The sequence below is a fragment of the Bos taurus genome, chromosome 11, assembly GCF_002263795.3.
Source record: "Bos taurus isolate L1 Dominette 01449 registration number 42190680 breed Hereford chromosome 11, ARS-UCD2.0, whole genome shotgun sequence".
In the NCBI taxonomy this organism is placed as follows: domain Eukaryota; kingdom Metazoa; phylum Chordata; class Mammalia; order Artiodactyla; family Bovidae; genus Bos; species Bos taurus.
This window is the reverse complement of record NC_037338.1, coordinates 97,781,977-97,803,039: the sequence shown is the minus strand read 5'-3', so window position 1 is coordinate 97,803,039 and position 21,063 is coordinate 97,781,977. Positions and strand designations below refer to the sequence as shown.

The 21,063-nt window shown below is 48.1% G+C and overlaps 1 protein-coding gene and 1 long non-coding RNA gene across 15 annotated transcripts in view; one reads left to right on the top strand and one right to left on the bottom strand.

Moving 5' to 3' along the window:
• Nucleotides 1-21,063, bottom strand: part of RALGPS1 (Ral GEF with PH domain and SH3 binding motif 1) — a 302,633-nt gene that overhangs the window by 175,839 nt on the left and 105,731 nt on the right. For all 14 annotated transcript variants that reach the window (XM_024999173.2, XM_024999164.2, XM_059891505.1 and 11 more), the window contains 2 exons: nucleotides 7,785-7,874; nucleotides 4,830-4,922 (listed from right to left, as the gene is read on the bottom strand). In XM_024999173.2, coding sequence (XP_024854941.1) covers nucleotides 4,830-4,922; nucleotides 7,785-7,874 — 183 coding nt within the window. The remainder of the gene's footprint in view (nucleotides 1-4,829; nucleotides 4,923-7,784; nucleotides 7,875-21,063) is intronic.
• Nucleotides 4,921-13,718, top strand: LOC132346503 (uncharacterized). The gene is made up of 2 exons (XR_009496328.1): nucleotides 4,921-5,477; nucleotides 6,541-13,718. It is a non-coding gene; the product is annotated as an uncharacterized lncRNA (long non-coding RNA).

Here is a 21,063-nt window from a genome sequence, read left to right as displayed (position 1 = left end):
CCTGCCCCCAACCCCTCCCAGTATCAGGGTCTTTTCCAATGAGTCAACTCTTCGCATGAGGTGGCCAAAGTACTGGAGTTTCAGCTTTAGCATCATTTCTTCCAAAGAAATCCCAGGGCTGATCTCCTTCAGAATGGACTGGTTGGATCTCCTTGCAGTCCAAGGGACTCTCAAGAGTCTTCTCCAACACCACAGTTCAAAAGCATCAATTCTTCAGCACTCGGCTTTCTTCACAGTCCAACTCTCACATCCATACATAGACAGTATCTCCCTTGGATAACATAAAAGCCCATGAGACAGGGGCTTTGACCATAGCCTAAGGGCCTGGCATGGAGCAGGAAAGGGAGAGTTTGATAAATACTTGATTTGCAGAAATGAATAAGAGCCATATGGTACGTGTGCTCAGGAAATCAGAGCTGGCTGATAGGACTTCTTGCTTAGGTCTCGTGGCTTTGAGGCCACTGACATTCCAAAGTGGGCCCAGCACTGGGATAAATCAAACCCTGTCTGCACTTTCCCAGGCCAGCAGAAGGTGACTCTGTCCCTGTTGGCACAACCAACCAGCATTTATGAAGGGCCTGGTATGTGTGGGCCTGCGCGCAAGGTCAGCCTCCGTCTTGTCACAGACCACCAAGCCACTGGTGCTCAGCAGCCAGGCCGACAGGCTGCCCTGCCCACCCAGTAATGACCAGCTGGCCCTCACTGAAGGCTGTCCATGGGGAAATCAAGTGGCAAGTCTCTTCTCACACCTGTAACCCCCTTCCACCCAGGTTTCCCAGATAGCCAGGGTTTTAGGGCAACCCAGGGACAGCACTCAGGGAGCTGGTCACACCCTGTCGCCAGGGCCAGTGTGCCAATCTCACATCTCCAGCCTCACTTCCCGGGCAGCATGGGTGCCCACTCTTCCTTGCCCTGTGCCTGGCCTGACTCCAACATCAAGTTCTATCACAGACAGGTCATCCGGCAAACGGACAAGGATGTGGACGAGTGTCCCGTGAGGCAGAGCTGTGCTGTGCTGGCGCTGGCTCTCACCAGCTCCGTGATCTTGGGCAGGTCACAGGAAGCCTCAGCTTCCGTCTCTGCACAATGAAGCCTGTTAAAGCGCTGACCTTGGGGCTCCTACAGTTGGTGTGCCTGCTCCCCCTGCCCTGTGGGCCCATGTGTTCTCACCAGTCCCATATCAAGGGACAGGTGCGGGGAAGGGAAACAGCAGTTTCGGGGCAATTTCAATGGCTAATCTCATTAGCAGGAAAAGAAGTAGCAAAAGAAGGATGCAAATGAACACAACAAATGCATAGAAGTCAAACGACCCACTGTAAACTCAGCTGGGCACTGGGGAAACAGAGCAAATATCCAACTTCATCAAGAAGGAAGGCAGTCAAAGAGGGAGGCCGGCCTGTGGGCAGCACTGCAGAACAGACGCCCCATGTTCTCCGTCCCGACAGGCGGAGAGAGTGTCAGGAATACTGTGGCATCGCCAACTCCACTGGGCTGGGGGTGGATACGGATGAAGGAGAAAGATGGCGTGTTTGGCCCACTTCCCAAATGCCCTGCACCAGCCCCTGTCCTTGGACTAACAAGACAGGTGGGCGAAAGGGGAGAGAATGGTCTGAAACAAAGGCTGAACAGCGGGTTTGCCCGGAGCAAAGAGCTCCCCACACGTGGCCTTGGAGATGTTGTACTGTGATCCACCCCAAGTGGATCAGCTCCTCTCTCCCCAACACGACTGCTGGCGGCTGCTACATTTATCTCCTAGGAAGCTGCATCTCCCTCTCTTTTACCCTGGTAAGCAGCCCTGCGTAACCAAGAAAACAGTCCCGGTCCTCAGTCCTTAGGAAGCCATGGGGAGATTTCTCAGAAAAATAACAGCTGTTGCTGCCCTGGGTCCCTGTTCTCCGGTGACACACAAACTCAGCTTCCTGGCCTGTCCCTAGCTCCCACCGGTTAGATGCCCACTGAGAGGTCAAAGTCAGGGCCAATTCCAGGCGATTGCGGGGGAGTAGGCAGCTGAAGCCATGGACTAACCAAGGAGTAAGTAACCAAACGGAGAAGGCAATGGCACCCCACTCCAGTACTCTTGCCTGGAAAATCCCATGGACGGAGGAGCCTGGTGGGCTGCAGTCCATGGGGTCGCTAACAGTCGGACACGACTGAGAGACTTCTTTCACTTCTCACTTTCATGCATTGGAGAAGGAAATGGCAACCCACTCCAGTGTTCTTGCCTGGAGAATCCCAGTGACGGGGGAGCCTGGTGGGCTGCCATCTATGGGGTCGCACAGAGTCGGACACGACTGAAGCGACTTAGCAGCAGTAGCAGCAGCAAGTGACCAAAAGGCGGCCTTCAAGGCCTGGCTGCAGCTCCCTGCCTCACTGGCGTGTCTCCTCCCTGGGGCCCTCCGACTTCCCTTCCCCAGATCAAGGGACAAGCAGGGAGAAGGAAAACAGCTCTTTCCTGGCAACATTTCCCGAGCTAATCTCATTACCAGAAATGAATGGCAAAAGAAGGATGAACCCCAGAGGCCGTGGCCTAGCCAGTAGCAGCAGCAGCCAGAACAGAGGCTCCATGGCCTGGGGCAGCACTGACAGTCTGCTTATCTCATCTTCCAGGGTCCTATCGGAGCGCTGTGGACGAAGGCGACAAGAAAACAGGACCCCTCTCTTGTTCTGAGTGCCAAGAGGCCGTGGGTGCTGTCTTTCCTGCTGAGCTCCGTGGGGTGTGGTGGGGAAGCACGGAGACTCTGGAACAGACGGTTGAGTTTGGTTTCTGCTCTGCCTTCAGGCCAGGGAACCCTGCGTGTCCTCCCACCGCCCTGCGCCTCCGTCTCCTCATCTGTAACTGAGAACACTGACAGCAGTGGCAGCCTCGACAGGGAGCTGTCAAGAGGAAATGAGTTAATACAGGGAAAGCTTTTAGGGCAGCACTGGGCAGATCTGTAAGGAAGAACAGCTGACCCCTGTGGCCTGGAAGGGAGTTAGGTGAGGAAGCTCAGGTTTTCGAATGGGTCCTGGGTGGATATTTCATTCCTGGCTCCCTGGGGAGCTGTGGGAGATTTGTTTTCATACACAGCCGTGATGACTGGCCACCGTGGCGCAGGGCTCTGTGGAGCCACAGGGAGCGGTCCTGGGGGCTGCTCTGGCCTGACGCTGCCACCATCCAGGGCTGGGCACGGCATCTGGGGAGAACGCTGGTCAAAGCTCCATGGACGGGCCCTGCCCATTCATGACTGGGTGGCATCTCTGTGCCGGAGCCACCCTGGTCCCTCGTGCGCTGACCCCCTGCTGCTCTCACTGACTGTGCCACTTACAGGGGCCACCAAGAGTCCCTGTGTTACTGACAGTGAGCTCTGTGCACCGTGAGAATCATCATTCCTTCTTCGGGGCCCACACATAGCTCCCAGGAGTCCAAGAAACAATAGCAGCACCTAAATGATGGAAAATTCATTTGAGAAAGAATCTCCAAGCAACTTTTGAAAAAAGTCTCAGGGCTCAGATGCACTCGGGGAAATCACAGGGCTGGCAGCAACCACAGAGACCAGTGGCTTCCAAACTTGCTTCTGACCTCCAAAGCCATTGCTCAACTCAAGTTCACCCAGAAGCCCAAGACGTAAAACTGATATAGCCGAGCCGCTCTGGCAGGAATCGTGCCCAGGCGGCCTGCTGGACTCCCTCCCGCCTCTGCCCCAGGCCCTGCTGGCCCTGAGGCAGCTCCAAGGAGCCCCTGGGCTCCCCGAAGCACTGATGGAACACCACAGATTCAGGCCAAGCTCTCTGAGTAGACACAAGGAGACGAGACCCACAGAATCACTCTGCACAGATGGTGCCTGAACACAGACCTGGTTTTCTGATTCCGGGCTAACACCTCTCGTTCCACTTTGCTGTGGCTTCATCTATGGAAAATTGCAATTTAAAGAAACAAGGCTCACTTCTGATCACCTACAACATAATCCCTAAGTATTTTACAGGCCCCTGAACCAGCCAAGTCTGAAACAGAGCCCAGCCCCGCAGGCTGGCAGAGAGAAGTTCGGAAATGAGCTACAGAGGCACAGCTGATGGTTCCATACACTTTCCTTCAGTTCTGTGGGACATAAATAGGTCTTGAAAGGCTGGGGCTGTGTGGCCGTGAGAGACCCAGACCAGGAGTTGAGGCCCCGGACTAGAAGGTGAGACCCCGGACTAGGAGGTGAGACCCTGGACCAGGTGGGCCAGGAGGTGAATGCTAATGAGAGGTGGAGAGCCATGACTTCCCCCCCGTCAGGCATGGTGCCAAGCTCGGGAGGATAAAGAGGCCTGAGATATTTTTAAAGTATTTTTACAGCAGAAAAACTTTCCTACAGACTCAATTATATAACGATCAGACTCCACCTCTGAGCTGAAATTATCCATGGCCTTCAGGAAAAAAAAAAATCATTTTTCCCTACATGAAGGTCACAGGTTTCTCCAGAGAAACTCTTGAGATGTACAGTCAGCAGCCCTGGGGCAATTGCAAACCATCAGCCCGGAGGACTTCCCCAGGGCAGTTTGGGGCCAGGGGAGCAAACATCACGCCACTGACCCCACCGTCATATGTGATGCTGTCAGGTCCAGGAGGGGCCACTCTAGGGGCCCTTCTGACCCCAGCCACACCAGCATCCTCACAGCTTCCCTGTCCCAGAACTGGGTCAAGGTCATTGAAGGGGAGAGTGTGGCCACAGGACACAATTAACCCACAGTCATCCTGTGTTGGTGGCAAACAGCAGACCGAGAAAGGCTTCTGGGCCTCAGGAATGGAGAACCTCACCCAAGAAATGACAGCCCAGACGGAAGGAACAGTCTTAGGGAGATTAACTTACAGCCCAGGTTTTCGTCAGCCTGAAGATGGGTGCGCTCTGCAATGCTGACACCACAGACATGAGAGAATGAAGGTTGTTGAGTTCTAGAAGTTTCTGGGGGGAAAAAAAAAGATATGGAATTGATTTTTCTGCTGCTATAAACAACAGAACAAAAACATGCTGAAGTGTTACCAAATGCTGTCATATTTATGAAATTCAATTACACTTAAAAATATCTCATGTAGAAAATATAGTTCTAGGAAGTTCATAGGAACCATATGCTCTTTTTCTTTCAAATTGTCAAAAGGTGAGTGTGCATCTGAAACATGTGCCAAATTGCATAAGCTGACTAGTCTGGCTGCTGGACAGAAACGTGGCCTGGATGAAGTTTGATAGTGTCCTTTCTGCTCCTTTTTTAGATGAATCTCAACTGTCTCAGCAGGCTTCTGTAAACTGGAACCCCCGCTGTGCCAACAATATCAACGTGGGTCTTCTGTGATCACCTTCACACCCGGCATGAGGGAGGCTGAGGAGAGAGGCTATCAATCTGGGAACACGCAGCTCCGGCTTCCCAGACACGGACCATGCTCCCCTGAGTCAGACCCCAAATGAGTGAGAACATTTGGATTTAATACCATCTCAGACAAGTTCCTCACCACGAGAGTGAGGGTAAGCGCAGAAAAATGTAATTGCTCTGCTCTTGGTTCTACGCTGGGGAAAAACCTGCGATCAGGACCTGGGTTCCGCTTCTCACTCTCGGGAGTCAGTGAAGGCTGTGTAGCCGGCTGGCTCCATGGGACCGAGAAGTCTGGGGCCAACTCCAGTTCCCACTACAGGTGTGTCCTTTGGCAAGTTACCTAGGCCTTCTGAGCCTCCACGTCTTCAGATTAAAACGAGGAGCCTCTGCTGCATGGGCTGTGCATGTAACCTGCTTGACCAGAACCCCCAACCTGTGTTCCCACAGCAGCCTGTACATCTCCTCAGCGCCCTGGGAACACACAGATGGGGATTTCTACCTCCTAGACTTGGGAGCATGGTCAGGAAAGACATACTAGAGGGAGCGGCACCAGGGCTTGGAAGCACCCACGACAAGTGACGAGGAAGGGGTAGGGGTTGGGGCCAAGTCTTCCTGACGGAGAACGGGCAGCCCACACTGCACTGTATGCTGTTCCTGATGCCAGGTTCTGGTCAAGCAGAACTTGCCAAAGGACACACCTATAAGGGAGAAATCCCTGGGTAGGAAGAGCTGTGAGGACCAGGCATAGTCCTCCTCACATATTTGCTCATTTACTAGGTCCTGCTCTGTGCTGTCCTAGGCCCGAGGGCTGTGATGTTAGCTCCCACTTCACCCCTGCTCTCAGGGAACACACGGTCCCGGGTGAGAGAGGGGCAGATGAGAGCGGATTCTCATCAGGGGTGAAGTGGGCTCTACCATCACAGCCCTCGGGCCTAGGACAGCACAGAGCAGGACCTAGTAAATGAGCAAATACGTGAGGAGGACTATGCCTGGTTCTCACAGCTGTTCCTACCCAGGGATTTCTCCCTTACCACACTAGTGACTGCTGCATTTCACACATCTGTAACACTCCCTAACTGCTTCCTGTGGGTAATAATAGATCCTCTGAGGGAGCTTTTCATCCTTTGTATCTGAATTGCTGTGCTTGTCACAGGATTCCTTTCAGAGCTGAAGGTCCTCTGGGAGATTATCTAATCCACTCCTTTCATTGTATAGATGGAAAACCAAGGCCCAGAGAAAGGAGAGGCTCACACCAGACACACCCGGGGCACACAGCGTCAGCACGATGGTCCGCCATCGGGAAATGGCAGAGCTTAAGGAGGAATCGTTGCGGGCTCCTCAGGTGGGGACTGTAAACTTCCAAACTGAAAGCACCAGGTGGGCTGGAACTCCGTCCCACTTTCTCTCGTGGCCCAGCAAGAACTCATCGACAGCAACAAGTACCACTAAGCCCAGCGCGGTTCCAGGTACTTCAGGACATAAAAGTGTCTGTGCCCCTGCATACTTACAGCCGGACGCACTTAACCTTGCTGTGAAGAACAGACATGCTCCGACTGACTCTGAGGGGCCTCGGCATGGACACCCACCTCTCTAAGCCTCCCCTTCCTCCTCTGGAAATGGGATGATAATAATGTGAGTGTCAAATGCAATTATTTCTGTACAGCAGCCTCTATGGGGCCTGGCCAGAGAGGGGCTGCATATAAGTGAGCTGGCCTAGCACCCACCTGGGAAGACAGTAGCACACACAGGAAGCAGGCAGTGAGCCACACAGAATGATGCTCTGCTGAGGCAGGCAAGCCCTGTGGTCAGGGGTGGTGGACTGGGAGGAGCTGGCAGGACCGTGTTAAGTGATGAGTGTGGTCCAGGAAGGCCCATGGGATCGCATCCTGGGCTGGCAGAGATGAAGGAAGAGGAGGGGAAATGTGGGGTGGAGACGTGAGCCTGGTGCCCAGACACTGGCCAGGACTGATCCCATCTGAGCAGGGTCGGGAGGTGGGAGTGGGGCAGAGAGGTCATCAGGCCAGGCCTTGAGCGCAGGATGGGGTGCGGTGAGTTCTGCTGACTGGGGACAAATTGTGCAGGATGTGATGGTATCACAACCACTGATGCTGAGAGCCACCAGCACTGCCTGGATATGAATAGGAGGGGAACAGATCCCAGGGGTAGCCCTTGGTGTCACGGGGACAGTCTGTGAAAGGCCAGCTTATAAAGGGTGGTTGGCTGCCAAAATCACAGGGCAGAGGGCACCTGCCTGTGCGCACACAGGGGCTGGGAGGCCACGCAGGCGGTCAGGCTGGTCCTGCAGCTGTCTCTGCCTGGGGAAGTCAGGTCACTGCCGCTGGTCTGAACCCTGCCCCGCAGGTCCAGAGCGAACTAGCTCCCGAAGTACCAAGGAAACACATTTCTGAGACAAAAAGAGATAGGACAGGAAGGAAAGAAGTAATAACAAAACAGCTTACCTTGGCTATTTTCACAAAATGGCTCAGGATTTCTGCCCTTATTTTTAAAGTCTGTGCTGTTAGAATTTCTCGTACAACCCAAAAACTGACCTGGAGAGTCAAACACAGACACACACACACACACACCAAAAACGTTGTTAAATGACAGGCCACCCAAGTTGCCCTGCCTACCACTTCTGTGGGACTTCCAGGAGGTGGGGAGAACACACCCTAGGGCTGAGGAGGTTCAGGGTCTCTCTATGACACCCAACCCTGCAGGGGCCGGTGGGGGGGGGCGTCGTTGTTGTCAGCACCAGCTCTCCAACACACACAGCGATGCCGAGAGCAGAAAGTATGTCCATCCTTGTCCAGGGGACCTCCTGGGCCTGCATGACACATGGGTCTCCCTGAAGGGGGTGAAGGGAATTTTGAGATGAAACAGACAGGATTCTTGCTCAGGAGGAACAATGGATGGGTGGATGGATGGATGGATGGATGGTTGGATGGATGAATGGACAAATGGCAGACAAAGGGATATGCATGCTGGCAGTACCATCCATGAGATCCACATTCCCAGCCAGACCCAAGGCAAGAAGGACTCAGCTGTATACGAACAATTGTAACCAATTTAATTTTCCAGAAGAGGTTTGCCTAATTATTTATGTGATACAAAAGCATCTCTCAAAGTTCCGTAAAGCAATGCAGTTTAAAGGACACATTTTTCTGCAGACAGCATATGCCAAAAGGATATACTGGTACTTTTGCTTCAGAATATCATTCACATTTGACCATCCCCGAGGCCCTGAATCCTCTGGTGGGAAAAAGAAAGTCATCCACCAGTGTCTAGTTGACTCAATGAAACAGGAGGCCTTTCGTGCCAAGAAACACTGGGCAGTGGTTTGTCTTCCTGTTTACGTTTCACGACTATAAGAACAGTTTTTTTGTGAAACCTGGATGCCCAAGAGAGCAACAACAGCACCGCAAAGAAAGGAGAGATGGACAGAGTGCAGGGGATGCGTGGAATGAAAACTAGGCGTCTAAAACCTCTACACTGTACAAAGAATCAAATAGGAATACTCCAGAGTTAACAAGGAGTGTTTACTACTGCGACCACATGCCTTCTCTTTACTGAAATACTGTTAACTTTTCAGTGAGAAAACAAGAAAGGATTAACCAAGAATCAGAATTCGGTTTCTTATATTAAGCAGGAATATTATAGAAAAGTTTTCTCTCCGTAATCATCTGTGGTTGCCCCCAGGACATGCCTGGGTTTCCATAGAATCATTTTTTCCAAGGAACGGCCTAAAATTAAGTTCAGACTCAAATGTTTACTAGCCGGTTAAGGAAGAAAGATTTTCTTGATACTAAATGATATGCCCATAAACCTTATATTTTAATACATGCATACTTTTATGCCACATAAATCTCAAGTATGATCGTTTATATGTAGAATTTAATAGATGCTTATGTGCCAAAAAATTACACATATTTAATTACAGAATATGGCAGAGCTGGCTCTGATCTGCAGCACATGGTGTGCAGGGGCAACTCTGGATCAGCTCAGTTCAGCAGACTTTCACAAAGCCCTTACTATGTGCTCCAGGCACTGTGAGTCCCAGACCTGTCTGCCTTGCCTGACACAGAGGATACCGGAGGAGGCAGGATCCTCCAGAAGTCACTGTGTTAAAAGGCAGCTGGTGGCTGTGGCCATTAAGACGTTCAGACCAAGTGAACTGGAGTGTGCGGAAGGCAATGACAGAAGGCAGCTTCCTAGAGGAGGTCGACCTTGAGAGATGGGCAGACCTTCGGCAGGTAAGGAGACCAGGGAGAGCTGAGTGGGCCAACAGGACTGGTGTTGTAGGTGCCCCATGGTGGGGGGTTGGGGGGTAGGGGTGGGGGTGGGTAGGAGGGAAGCTGAAGCTAGAAGGGAAGGGAAGCGAGGGCCAGACTGCCAGGGTCAGGAGCAACAAGGGGACACTGTGCTGCATGGGCAGAGTTCCAGAGGCTTCTGAGCACAGGGATGACAGCCTAGACCCTTTTGTAGGGGCAGGGACCCCCATCAGGAAACTGATATGAGGGTCTAAATGAGAGATGGCAGGTTCGAGCTAGGGCCATGCTGCAGGAGATGGAGGGAAGAAGTGAAAGAGAAGGGCATTTCAAAGGGAGAATCAGCATAGTTTTAAACTGTTATAATTCTGTTTTTAACTACAAAATTTAAGAGAAGCTTAATGCAGAAAACAAAGGAACAGAGATAAGCACAAAAGACAGAAGCCATTTGCAAGATCATTCTCACATACAGACCCCCTGTTATAAACACTGTGATATGTGTCCTGTCATGTCTCAGAACATATGTTTGTCTAGTCTTAGAACATATGTCCTTCTAGTCATAGAACCAGTTTCTCTTTTTCAATTAAACTGGTATATATTAATCATACTATCACAAGGGTGTTTATAAGCAAATAAGACTATCAAGGACTTTCCTGGTGGTCCAGTGGTTAAGAATTCACCTGCCAATGCAGAGGACACAGGTTCGATCCCTGGTCTGGGAAGATACCACATGCCATTGGCAACTAAGCCCGGGCACCACAACTGCCAAGACAGCGTGCCCTAGGCCTGTGCTCCACAAGAGAAGCCATCACGATGAGAAGCCTGCTCGCTGCAACCTGAGAGAGCCTGGGCACAGCAAGGAAGACCCAGCACAGCCAAAGATAAATAAGGACATCACATTTTTAAAAATGCAAAATAAATGAAGAAAAAGAATATTGACTCTTTTTTTAGTAGCTGCCAAGTGATTCATCTCAGGGATGTCTCATCTCTAAGGAACCTCGTACTGCTGGGTAGCTTATTTCGAATTCTTTTGCTGTGATAGACAGACACACACACACACATACATATATATATATATATAATTATACATATATCTTTATACATTTTTAATGAAGATCTGAGGATAAATTCTTTCAAGGTGGGGTGAATTAAAATATGTGTACCTTTTTTCAGAAGTATGTATTAAAAAAACTTGGCCTCCACAAGGTTTATTTTGTTGATCCATCAAAGTTGAAGCAGAATTGTGTTCCCTTACACGAGCCAAGATCAGTTATTACGGTTCTTTTTTTTTCTTTACTAACATAATGGACAAACTAACATCTTATTGCCCGTATTCTGCATTTCTTTCATGATTGCTCAGTTAACATTTTTTTTTTCTTGCAGTTTTTTTCTCAGCTTTTTGTTGCAAACATTTATCAGCCATTTGTACTATCTGCCTGTGAGCTATGTGCTCTGGTCCTCCAGCCACCTTTCTATCGGGACACCCGTCCTCTAACTCTTGGTTAGTAAAAGGTCTCTTATACCAAAGTGAATGCATCACCCCTTTGTGAGTCATACAGTGTGCCAAGAGTGTGGAGAAACTGGTGCTCTTACACGCTGTTTGGGAGGGAGGTTATAAAACTTAAAGGGACATTTTGAAGAACAACTTGAACATGTCTCTCAAGCCGTTAAAGTTATAATCTCCCTAGAATATTTATCTTACAAAAATACAGAAATGTAAAGGGATATGTGCATTCCAGTTCTCCGAAGCACTGTTTATAAAGCAAAGGGACAGGCCCACCAACAGGGAGTAGGTTGCATAAGGAACACCATCACCTCACACTTTGGAAGGAAGTTGTCATGGAAGGAAAGAGACAGTTTATCTACAAGGATTATTTGGAATTCTTCTGCATAGGAGGTTTGTCTAGCCACCTCCATTTATTTATTCCATCATTTGTTTAAAGGGACTCATGAATACTTATTTTATACTTTTGGGTTATGATACTATGTTATTTATTTTATAACTATGTTATTTATTTCATACTCAAAGCCATTGCAGCTTCAGCTACTGACAGCTGGCTTTGACATGCCCTCAGCACTGGTTGGTTGGTTTGAGCACTTTTTTACTCTCTGCAACTACAAGATGTTACGGGACTTTCCTGGTGGTCCAGTGGTGAGGAATCCGCCTGCCAATGCAGGGGACATGGGGTCTGGGAAGATCCCACGTGCTGCGGGGCAACAAGCCTGTGCACCACAATTAGAAAACAGTCCCCGCTCATGGCAACTAAAGAAAGCCAGAGCACAGCAACAAAGACCCAACACAGCCAAAATTAATTAACTAACTAATTAATTAACTTTAAAAAATGCTACAGGTTCATCCTGTACATTTCTTGTCCCAGTCTGAAACCAGCCATTTCTCCAAGGAGCCTTGGCTCCTTTTATTAGATAATGGAATTAGAAACCAAAATCTGGGAGCATATACGCTTGAGCTACTGAGATATCACTGTTACTAGGTCCTCTCAGATGGCAGAGCAAGGAGGTGTGTGTGTGTGTGTGTGTGTGTGTGTGTGTGTGTGTGCCTGTGCACGTACTAACTCTTGTATATACACATGCCTATAAACATTTCTATATCTAACCATCTGTATCTATACTAAACTAAATGAGCACACACTAATGTCTCCAACTCTAATCCATCACCATATGGATCATTCTAGCCTTCTCCTCCTGTTTGCCTGTAACTTCCCACTCCAGCAGGTGGGAGAAACCGGGTTCCCGCCATCTGCCACCCAATTCCTTAACTGTTCAGTTCCAGTGTCCACGCATAATGGCTTCAGAATTGTTGCCCATCCCCATTTGGGAAACACCTTTACTAGAGTGTAAGACTACATACAGGTCCTTTCATTTTTAGTCTCTCAGGCTCCCTTCAATTCCAGAGTTTCTTAGGATTTCACCTTCTCCCCTCACCCTTCTCAGCGTGGTTGTTTCATACATTTATAATCCAGTGAGGCTCATGCGCTATGTTCTACATTCCATCCTGCTGCTGCTGCTGCTGCATCGCTTCAGTCGTGTCCAACTCTGTGCGACCCCATAGGCGGCAGCCCACCAGGCTCCCCCGTCCCTGGGATTCTCCAGGCAAGAACACTGGAGTGGGTACCTACATTCCATCCTAGGACCCCTCAATCTCCACAAGGAGTTTTCTAAAATCTGCGTACACTGAGGTTTACTGTTAGTGCTGTCAAGTTCTATGTGTCTCCACAAATGCACAGCAGCGTGTACCCAACACATGGCATCGTACAGAGCAGTTTCCACCCTAAAAATCCCCCTGCTCTTCACTTACTCAACCCTCTCCCCTGCTCACGCCTCTGGCAAACACAGATCTGCTTACCATCTCTACAGTTTTACCTTTTGCAGAATTTTTTTCAACATTTTCCCGAACTTTTTTTTTAAAAAATGGGGTAGGTAATCACATTTATGTTGCTTTCTTAGACTATTTTTCTTTCTTTTTTTGGCCACATCGGGCTACTTGCAAGATGTTAGTTCCTGTGCCCTTGGCAACGAAAGCACAAAGTCCTAACCACTGGACCTCCAGGGAATTCCCCAGGCTGGCTTCTTTCACCTTGTAATATGTATTTAAGATTCCTCCATGACTTTCTATGACTTGAGAGTGATTTCTTTCCTTTTTTTTTTGAATGAATACTATTTATTCCATTGTATGAATTTACCAATCTGTCTATGCTTTAACCTACTGAGGGACATCTTAGTTACTTTCAGTGTCTGACCATTACAAACAAAGCTGCTATAAACAACTGTGTGTATCTGCGTGTATGTGTACAGGTAGACTTAAGATTCCAAATAAACGGGATAAATATCGAAGAATGTGATTTCTGGGCTGTACCATTTTTTCATTCCCACCAGCAGCAAATGCGAGTGTATATTGCTCCAAATACTTGCCAAGAATTGGTATTGCCAGGTTTGGTGTAGGTTTTTGTTTTTTGTTTTTTTGGCTTGGAGGATTTTTTTCTTTTTGTATTTTAGGCATTCTAAAAGGTTGTAGTGTTTTGCATTTTCCCAATGGCAAATAACGCTGAGCATCTTTTCATATGTGTATATGCCTTTGGTATATCTTCTTTGGTAAAGTATTTATTCAGATCTTTCGCCCTTTTTTAAATTGGCTTGCTTTGTTATTGTTGAGTTTTAAGAATATAGTTTGGATTCAACTCTTATTAGATGTGTGTTTCATGAATATTTTCCCCAGGCTGTGCTTTGTCTTTTAATTCTCCTAACTGTGTCTTTTGCAAAATATAAGATTTTAATTTTAATAAAGCCCAGCTTACCAATTCTTTTCTTTCATGGACTGAGCTTTGATGTTATATCTAATAACTCATCACCAACAGTCATGTAGATTTTCTCCTATGTTTTCTCCTAAGTTTTATAGTTCTGTGTCTTACATTTAGGTCTATGGTCAATTTTTATTTCATTTTTACGGAAGGCCTAAAGTCTTGCAGGTTCATTTTTTCAAACACACAAAAGTACTTCCAACCGTTGCAGTACTATTTGTTCAAGAAATTACCCTTTCTCCACTAACTGCCCTCATGCATTTGTCAAAGGTCAGTTGCCTATATTTGTCTGGGTCTAGTTCTGGGCTCTCTATTCTATCGACCTAGGTATCTATTCTTTTGCCAGTACCATACTGTCTCAATTACTATAGCTTTACAATCAGTCCTGAAATCAAGCAGAGTGAGTCCTCCAGCTTTGTTCTTTTTCTGGTTATTCTAAGGCTTTAGCCTTTCCATATAACCTTTAGAATCAGCTTGTTGGTATTTACTAAATAGTCTCAGGAGACGGGGGTTCAATCACTGGGTTGGGAAGATCCCCTGGAGGAGGGCATGACAACCCACTCCAGGATTTTTGCCTGGAGAATACTGTGGACAGAGAAGCCTGGCGGGCTACAGTCCATGGGGTCACAGAGTGTTGGACATGACTGAGCACCTGAGCACGGCACACAGCACATGAAATAGCTTGCTGGGATTTAAAGAAAATAAGTTTATTTATTTATTTACTGCTGGCTGTGCTGGGTCTTTGGTGCCGCTCGGGCTTTTCTCCAGTTGTGGCAAGCAGGGGCTACTCTCTAGTTGCAGTGCGTGGGCTTCTTTTTGTGGGGGCCTCTCTCATTGCAGAGCACCATCTCTAAGGCATGCAGGCTCAATAGCTGTAGCTCACGGGCTTAACTGCTCCGTGGCCTGTGGGATCTTCCCAGATCAAGGATCCAACCTGTGTCTCCTGTGTTGGCAGGTGGATTCTTAAGCACTGAGTCACCAGGGAAGCCCAGCTTGCTGGGATTTTGACTGGAGTTGAATTGAGTCTACAGATCAAGAAAATGGAACAAGTCTACGGAACAAGCTGAAGTCTTAATAACGTGTCTTCTAATATATGAAGACAGAATATCTATTTCAATCTACTTTGACTTCATTAGGGTTTTATAGTTTTTCACATATAGAACCTGTACGTACTTTGTTAGAGTCATACCTAAGTATTCCTTGTGTGTGTGTGTGCACACACTACTGTAAATGGTGGTGTTATTTTTTAATTTCAAATTCCAATTCCTCATTGCTGGTACACAGAGACGTTTTTATATTGATTCTGTGCCCTGAATCCTTGGTATACTCACTTATGGTTCCAGAAGTTTTAAAAATAGATGTCTTTGGGATTTTCTGCACAATCATGTCATCCTTTTAAAAATATTTTTATTTACCTATTTTGGTTGCGTGGGGTCTTACTTCCAGCACAGATCGTCCACTGTGGTGCAAGGGCTCAGCAGTTGCAGCATGTGGGCTCAGGTGCTCCAAGGCATGTGGGATTTTAGTGCCCTGACTACGTACCCTGCGTTGCGAGGTGGGCTTTACCACCGGACCTCCAGGGAAGGCCTAATCATGTCATCTTTGAATAAAGGCAGTTTTAGTTCTTCCTTTTCAGTCTGAGTATCTTTTTATTCCCTTGTCTTACTGCACTAGCAAGGACTTCCAGTTCGATGTTAAATGGCAATGGTGAAAGAGCACGTCCAATCTTAAAGGGAAAGCATCGAGCGTCTTAACGTTAAGTATGATGTCAGCTGCAGGGTTTTCCGTAGATGTGTTTTATCAAGTTGAGGAAGTTGCCCCTCTATTTCTAATTTGCTGAGAGTTTCTTTGTAGTATGAATGCATGCTGAATTTTGTCAAATGCTTTTTTTTGGGTCAACTGATAAGATGTTATGCTTTTTCTTCTTTAGCCTGTTAATGCAGTGGATTACATTAATTCATTTTCAACTGCTGAATCAGTCCATGCACACATGGAATAAATGCCTCTTGGTCACGGTGCTAGTAAGCTTGTAAAACACATAAGCTATTACGATCACGATTACTGTTTTGGTGGTAGAGCTAGCACTGGAGTTAAGGCACTGGGGACTAAGATATCCTCGGGGAATTTTCACAGCAGTATTAGAAGTGAATAAAGCAGAACAGTTATGAACACAAAGAGCTTTAGCTAATCAACCACAAATGAAAACAATCAAAGCATAAAGTAAAGAAAAATCCAGGTTTTAGAATGCTATCTTTTCTTACAAGAAAGTGACTTTTGCTCCAAATTTCTCAATAAGCCCACTCATGGTTTCCTTAGAAACCTGGAGTAAGATGGGAAAGCAGAGGTCCCAGCCTCTCCCTGCTCCCACCACTAGATTTCTGGCGCTGCAATAAAACACTGTCTGGTCTCTGCCTGAGCCTCCATGGGCAGGGAACCACCCTGTATCAGGAGAAAGCAACCGCCTACCCACTTCTATCCCCTGCTCCCTGCACTTACTGATTAGGCCCCATAGGTTCTATTCAGTCCGTTTCCCCATAAGAACCCCTCAATTACTTGAAAACCTTAATTACCTCCTCTCCAAGTCTTCACATTCCTAGATCCTTCCTCTGATCCTTGTATAACATGCTTTCTTTCCCCTCACCCTCCGACCCTCTGATCACTGTGACATCCCAGTCTTCACATGGGGCACCGAGGTCCAGGCATAACTGTCTAGGAGTGGTTGGATAAAGCATAGTAAAGTGGGATTATCACACACCTATTAGAACTGAGCCATTCTAGTTTAAACTTTTAATTTAAATTTCTTAAAAAACGACAATACCAATTACTGGCAAGAATATGACGCAACACAAGCTTCCCTTCATTGCTGATGGGAATGCAAAATGGCACAGACAGGATCCAGTAACTACTCCTAGGTATTCACCCAGTTTATCTGAAGTCTTATGTCCACACACCAAAAAAAACAACATGCAACTGTTTATAGCAGTTTTATTCATAATTATCAAAAACTGGAAGTCCTTTAATAGATGAATGGATAGACAAACTGGTAAATCCAAACACTGAATAGTACTTACTTAAAAAAAAAAAAGCCATCAAGCTATAAAAATACATGAATGAATCTTAAATGCATGTGGCTAAGTGAAAAGACAGTCTGAAAAGGCTACATATATATGCGTCCCCTTTTTTTTCAGAGTCTGGAAAAGTGAAGCTTTAGAGATAGCAGGTAGATCAGCATCTGGACCACCACCTTCCTCTCCATAGCAAATCCTGCCTTATTCTTTGGGCAACTTCAATATCACCTAAGACCATCGCCTTGAGACCATGGCCTCAAGGTCACGTTATCATTTCGGCAGCTATTACCACCCACCACTCCGGTCACCTCCTTCTCCTAATTACCAAGGACTGCCCTGCATCAGAGACCTGAAGTTCCAGTCTTGGGCCATAACCTTTAACCCTTCTAGTCCTTACTTTCTCCTTGAGTCCACCCCCAGCCCTGTGCCCACCCTTCCCTCTCGCCAGACTCTGGAGTCCCTGGAAACCCTTCCCTTCTTAAAAGCAGACAGATCCTCTATCATTTGTCACTTCAGTCCCTTGCCCTGGGGTCCTTCAAAAAGAATCTGCTTTGCTAATTGTGGATGGATCCAACCACTTACCTTCCTGTGCCCCTTTCTTTTGGCTGCCAAGTGCAACTAGAATAAAACCATCCACCCTCATGCCCTGGGGTCACTTTAAAAGCCACAATCTCTATTTCATCTGGTCCACTGGCTCTACCCATGAGTCTTTCTATATTTCCAGGGTCAGTTTTCTCTTTTCCCTGGGTGGTTTTTTCAAGCTTTCCCCAGCTCCCTCAAGCTTCCCTGCTGTGTCCCCAGCTTCACCTCCAATTCCATAAGGAAAGAGGAGCCACGAACCTCCTCGCACCACACCTACAAGCAGACCTGTGTCTGTATCTTTCCTTTCTGCAGACTCGCCTTTTACAACGCAGAGTGCCCAGGTCCCGGCCTCTCCCACCTCTGCTGGAACTTCACTTCATTACGTATACCTGCTCTCTTCTCATCTTTAATTTTTCCTGGCCTACTGGCTCCCTTCATTCAAAATAAGAACATCCCCAAAGCTCTTTCCGCTGAAAAGAAAAAAGGACTATTACTACCTCCCTGAACGTCTTCAGTCCCTGCAGCCACTCCTCATCTTTCTCGTTGGGAGCATCGCCTACATCTGCTCTCTCCATTCCCTCACACCTCCTACGGCTCAGCCTGCTACAGCCCAGCTTCTATTTCACATCCCCACAAAACAGCTCCTGCTGAGCTCACCACCGCCGTGCTGCTAAGACTTTCTTTCCAGTCCTTTTAACTGACCCATTCTGTAGCATCCCCATATCCTTGAGACCCTGATTTCCAAACACCACTTTTTCTGGGGGATCTTCTCATCCCCGGGCTGCTCGTTCTCAGCCCCCTCTCCTCTGCCCTTCCCACTCTCACAGGGACTTCTCTTGCTCCCAGGGTGATCCCATCCACTCCTGTGCTTCGGATGCGGCTGATTCAATACCTGCATCTCCATGCTGAATCTTTCCCCTGACTCCCAGACGCAAACATCTGATACCTGCTGCACAGCTGAACTCACACATCCAAACCCTTCGCATCTCCTCCCTCACAGCTGCTCCTCCTCTGTGCTTACTATCTCAGAGAGAGATGCTGCCAAGGACCAAAGGGGCCCTCCTTGCACCTCCCTGTCATCTCCCTCCACGTCTCATCAATCACCAAGAGCTACCACTTGGTCTCAATATTCTGTTGAGTCCGGCCACTTCACATCTCTATTCTTCACCTGGATGAATGGGACAGACTCCAATCCAGTCTCCTGGCCTCCCTTCCTACTGCCCACACCTCTCCTCTGGTTTTCCCATCCTAATGCTGATTCTCCTGGACTGTCAGCCCCTCCATTACTTCTGTCTCCTCAGCTAGACTGTGAGCAAGGGCTACATCTAGTTTACTATTGACCACCCTGGACCAAAGACAGAGCCTGGGACATGCTCAGTCAATACCTATTAAATAAATAAATGAATGTAACTAGAAGCAATGAGCCTCAAATGAAAGTGGGTTTATACAATGAGGAAAGAACAATTGTTTGGAAGTAGCTTTTGGAAGGGAAAATGCTAACACTGCCTCCCAGCTCTGTGATAAATGAGGTCTGGAAGAACCAGGGGGATCTACTGGAGTCATGTTCAGAAAAATAGGGGAGGCCTTTCAACAGAGAAACTCACCAGCTATGTGACTTTGAGCAAGTTATTTCACTTTCCAGAACCTCAGCTTTCTCATTCATAAAATGGGTTTAAAATATCAGCCTCAGTGGGCTTTGTGAAAACAGAATCAAATGCAGGTTAAATGCTCAGTACAGTGTCTAACTCAGGTGAGTTGAGCCGAAGTGTTCAATAAACATTTTTTTTAAGAGTCTTGATTAAAGCCAAGGAGGAGTGGGAACATTCAGGGGTTAGGCTAATGACGGGAGTTGGGGGCAGGGGGGAAGCGGGCAGTTAGAAGAGTGATGGGGTATCAGCAGGAAAGCTCCGAGCAGGATGGAAGAGTGCAAGAGGGAAGAGGGTCTGTGGGGGCCCTGCCATCACTCTCAGCCACTTCCTGCCCGAGCACCGACTTTCCTGGAGGAACTGCCGGTCCTCCAGTCTCACTCCCTGCCTCCACCGGAAGGCCTGCTTCTGAGACTTGGCCAGCCAGGGCCTCCTGTTTCCTGTCAGGGCCATGAGGTCAGGGTGCACAGCAGAGGATCCAAACCACGGCCATCAACCCGGAGTCTCCAGTCCAGGACGTGGAGTGGAAGAGGGGCAGGTCTTTGCTGCGGGAGTTGCCCTCACAGGGAGCTGCCGGGAACCAGAGAGGAGGAGGCTGCTTGTGGGGAGCCGGCGCAGAGGAAAGCGGGACCCCCAGGTGGAGACGGCAGTACGGCCTGAGGCCCCCTGGAAATACGTTAAGTCTAACCTCTCCCTGGATTTGTTCCGTGAGCCAGTAGGGGTTTCCGTCATTAGAAACTATGTGTATATATCAGTCCTGAGTAGAGTGAAAGCCACCCTCCCGGGCAAAGCGTTGAGAACCTCTGCCCTGTCCAGTCCCTACTAATATGTAAGGATCTTATGACCCACACTTGGACTTGTCCAGGCCTTAGAACAGGTTAGCAGCAGAGACTAGACTGGAACCAAGTTCTCCCAATTCCCTGTCCATTTCTTCCAAATTCTTCATCTTCAGGACACAATCCCCACCCTACCACCAGCACTTGGGCCCAAAACTAACCTTCCTTTCAGCTTGTAGCTCCCATGATGCTGCTGCTGCTGCTAAGTCGCTTCAGTCGTGTCCGACTCTGTGTGACCCCACAGACGGCAGCCCACCAGGCTCCCCTGTCCCTGGGATTCTCCAGGCAAGAACACTGGAGTGGGTTGCCCTGTCCTTCTCCAATGCATGAAAGTGAAAAGTCAAAGTGAAGTCGCTTAGTCGTGTCCGACGCTTCGTGACCTCATGGACTGCAGCCTACCAGGCTCCTCCGTCTGTGGGATTTTCCAGGCAAGAGTACTGGAGTGGGGTGCCATTGCCTTCTCCGCCCATGATGGTACCACCTGTTTTAAAGCTAATTTGATTTGTTTACTGTGTGTCAGGTGCTGAGCTAAACCTTTTACATCCATGATTCTCATCTGATCTTCAAAAACCACTTGAAATGATTCTTCCTATTTCATAAATGAGGAAGGTCAGAGGCTGAAACACATGTCAAGATCATACAGGTAACAGGTCATACAGCTAAGATGCACACTCCAGTTTGTTGGATTCCACACAACCACAGCTTCTCAGCCTGCTGTCCTCTAAGGTATTCATGCAAAAACTCGGGGGCTGTGGGAGGCCAGCAGAAAATCCAGTCACTTAACTTAAATGCACTCACTTAAATGCAAATGTATACATGTGCCTATTTATCTAAGGGCAGGTTCATTGGTGATACATCAGATTCTCAACAAAAAACAAAACCCCATGATTCAAAAAGGGTTGAGAACTTCTGGCTTTACGATAAACTCCCTGGGGCCAAGACACAGGCCTGGCCCATAACAGACCCCTAGGGAACTCAGCCCAGCTCTTCCGTCCCAGCCATTCCATAAACAAATGCTAAGGGAC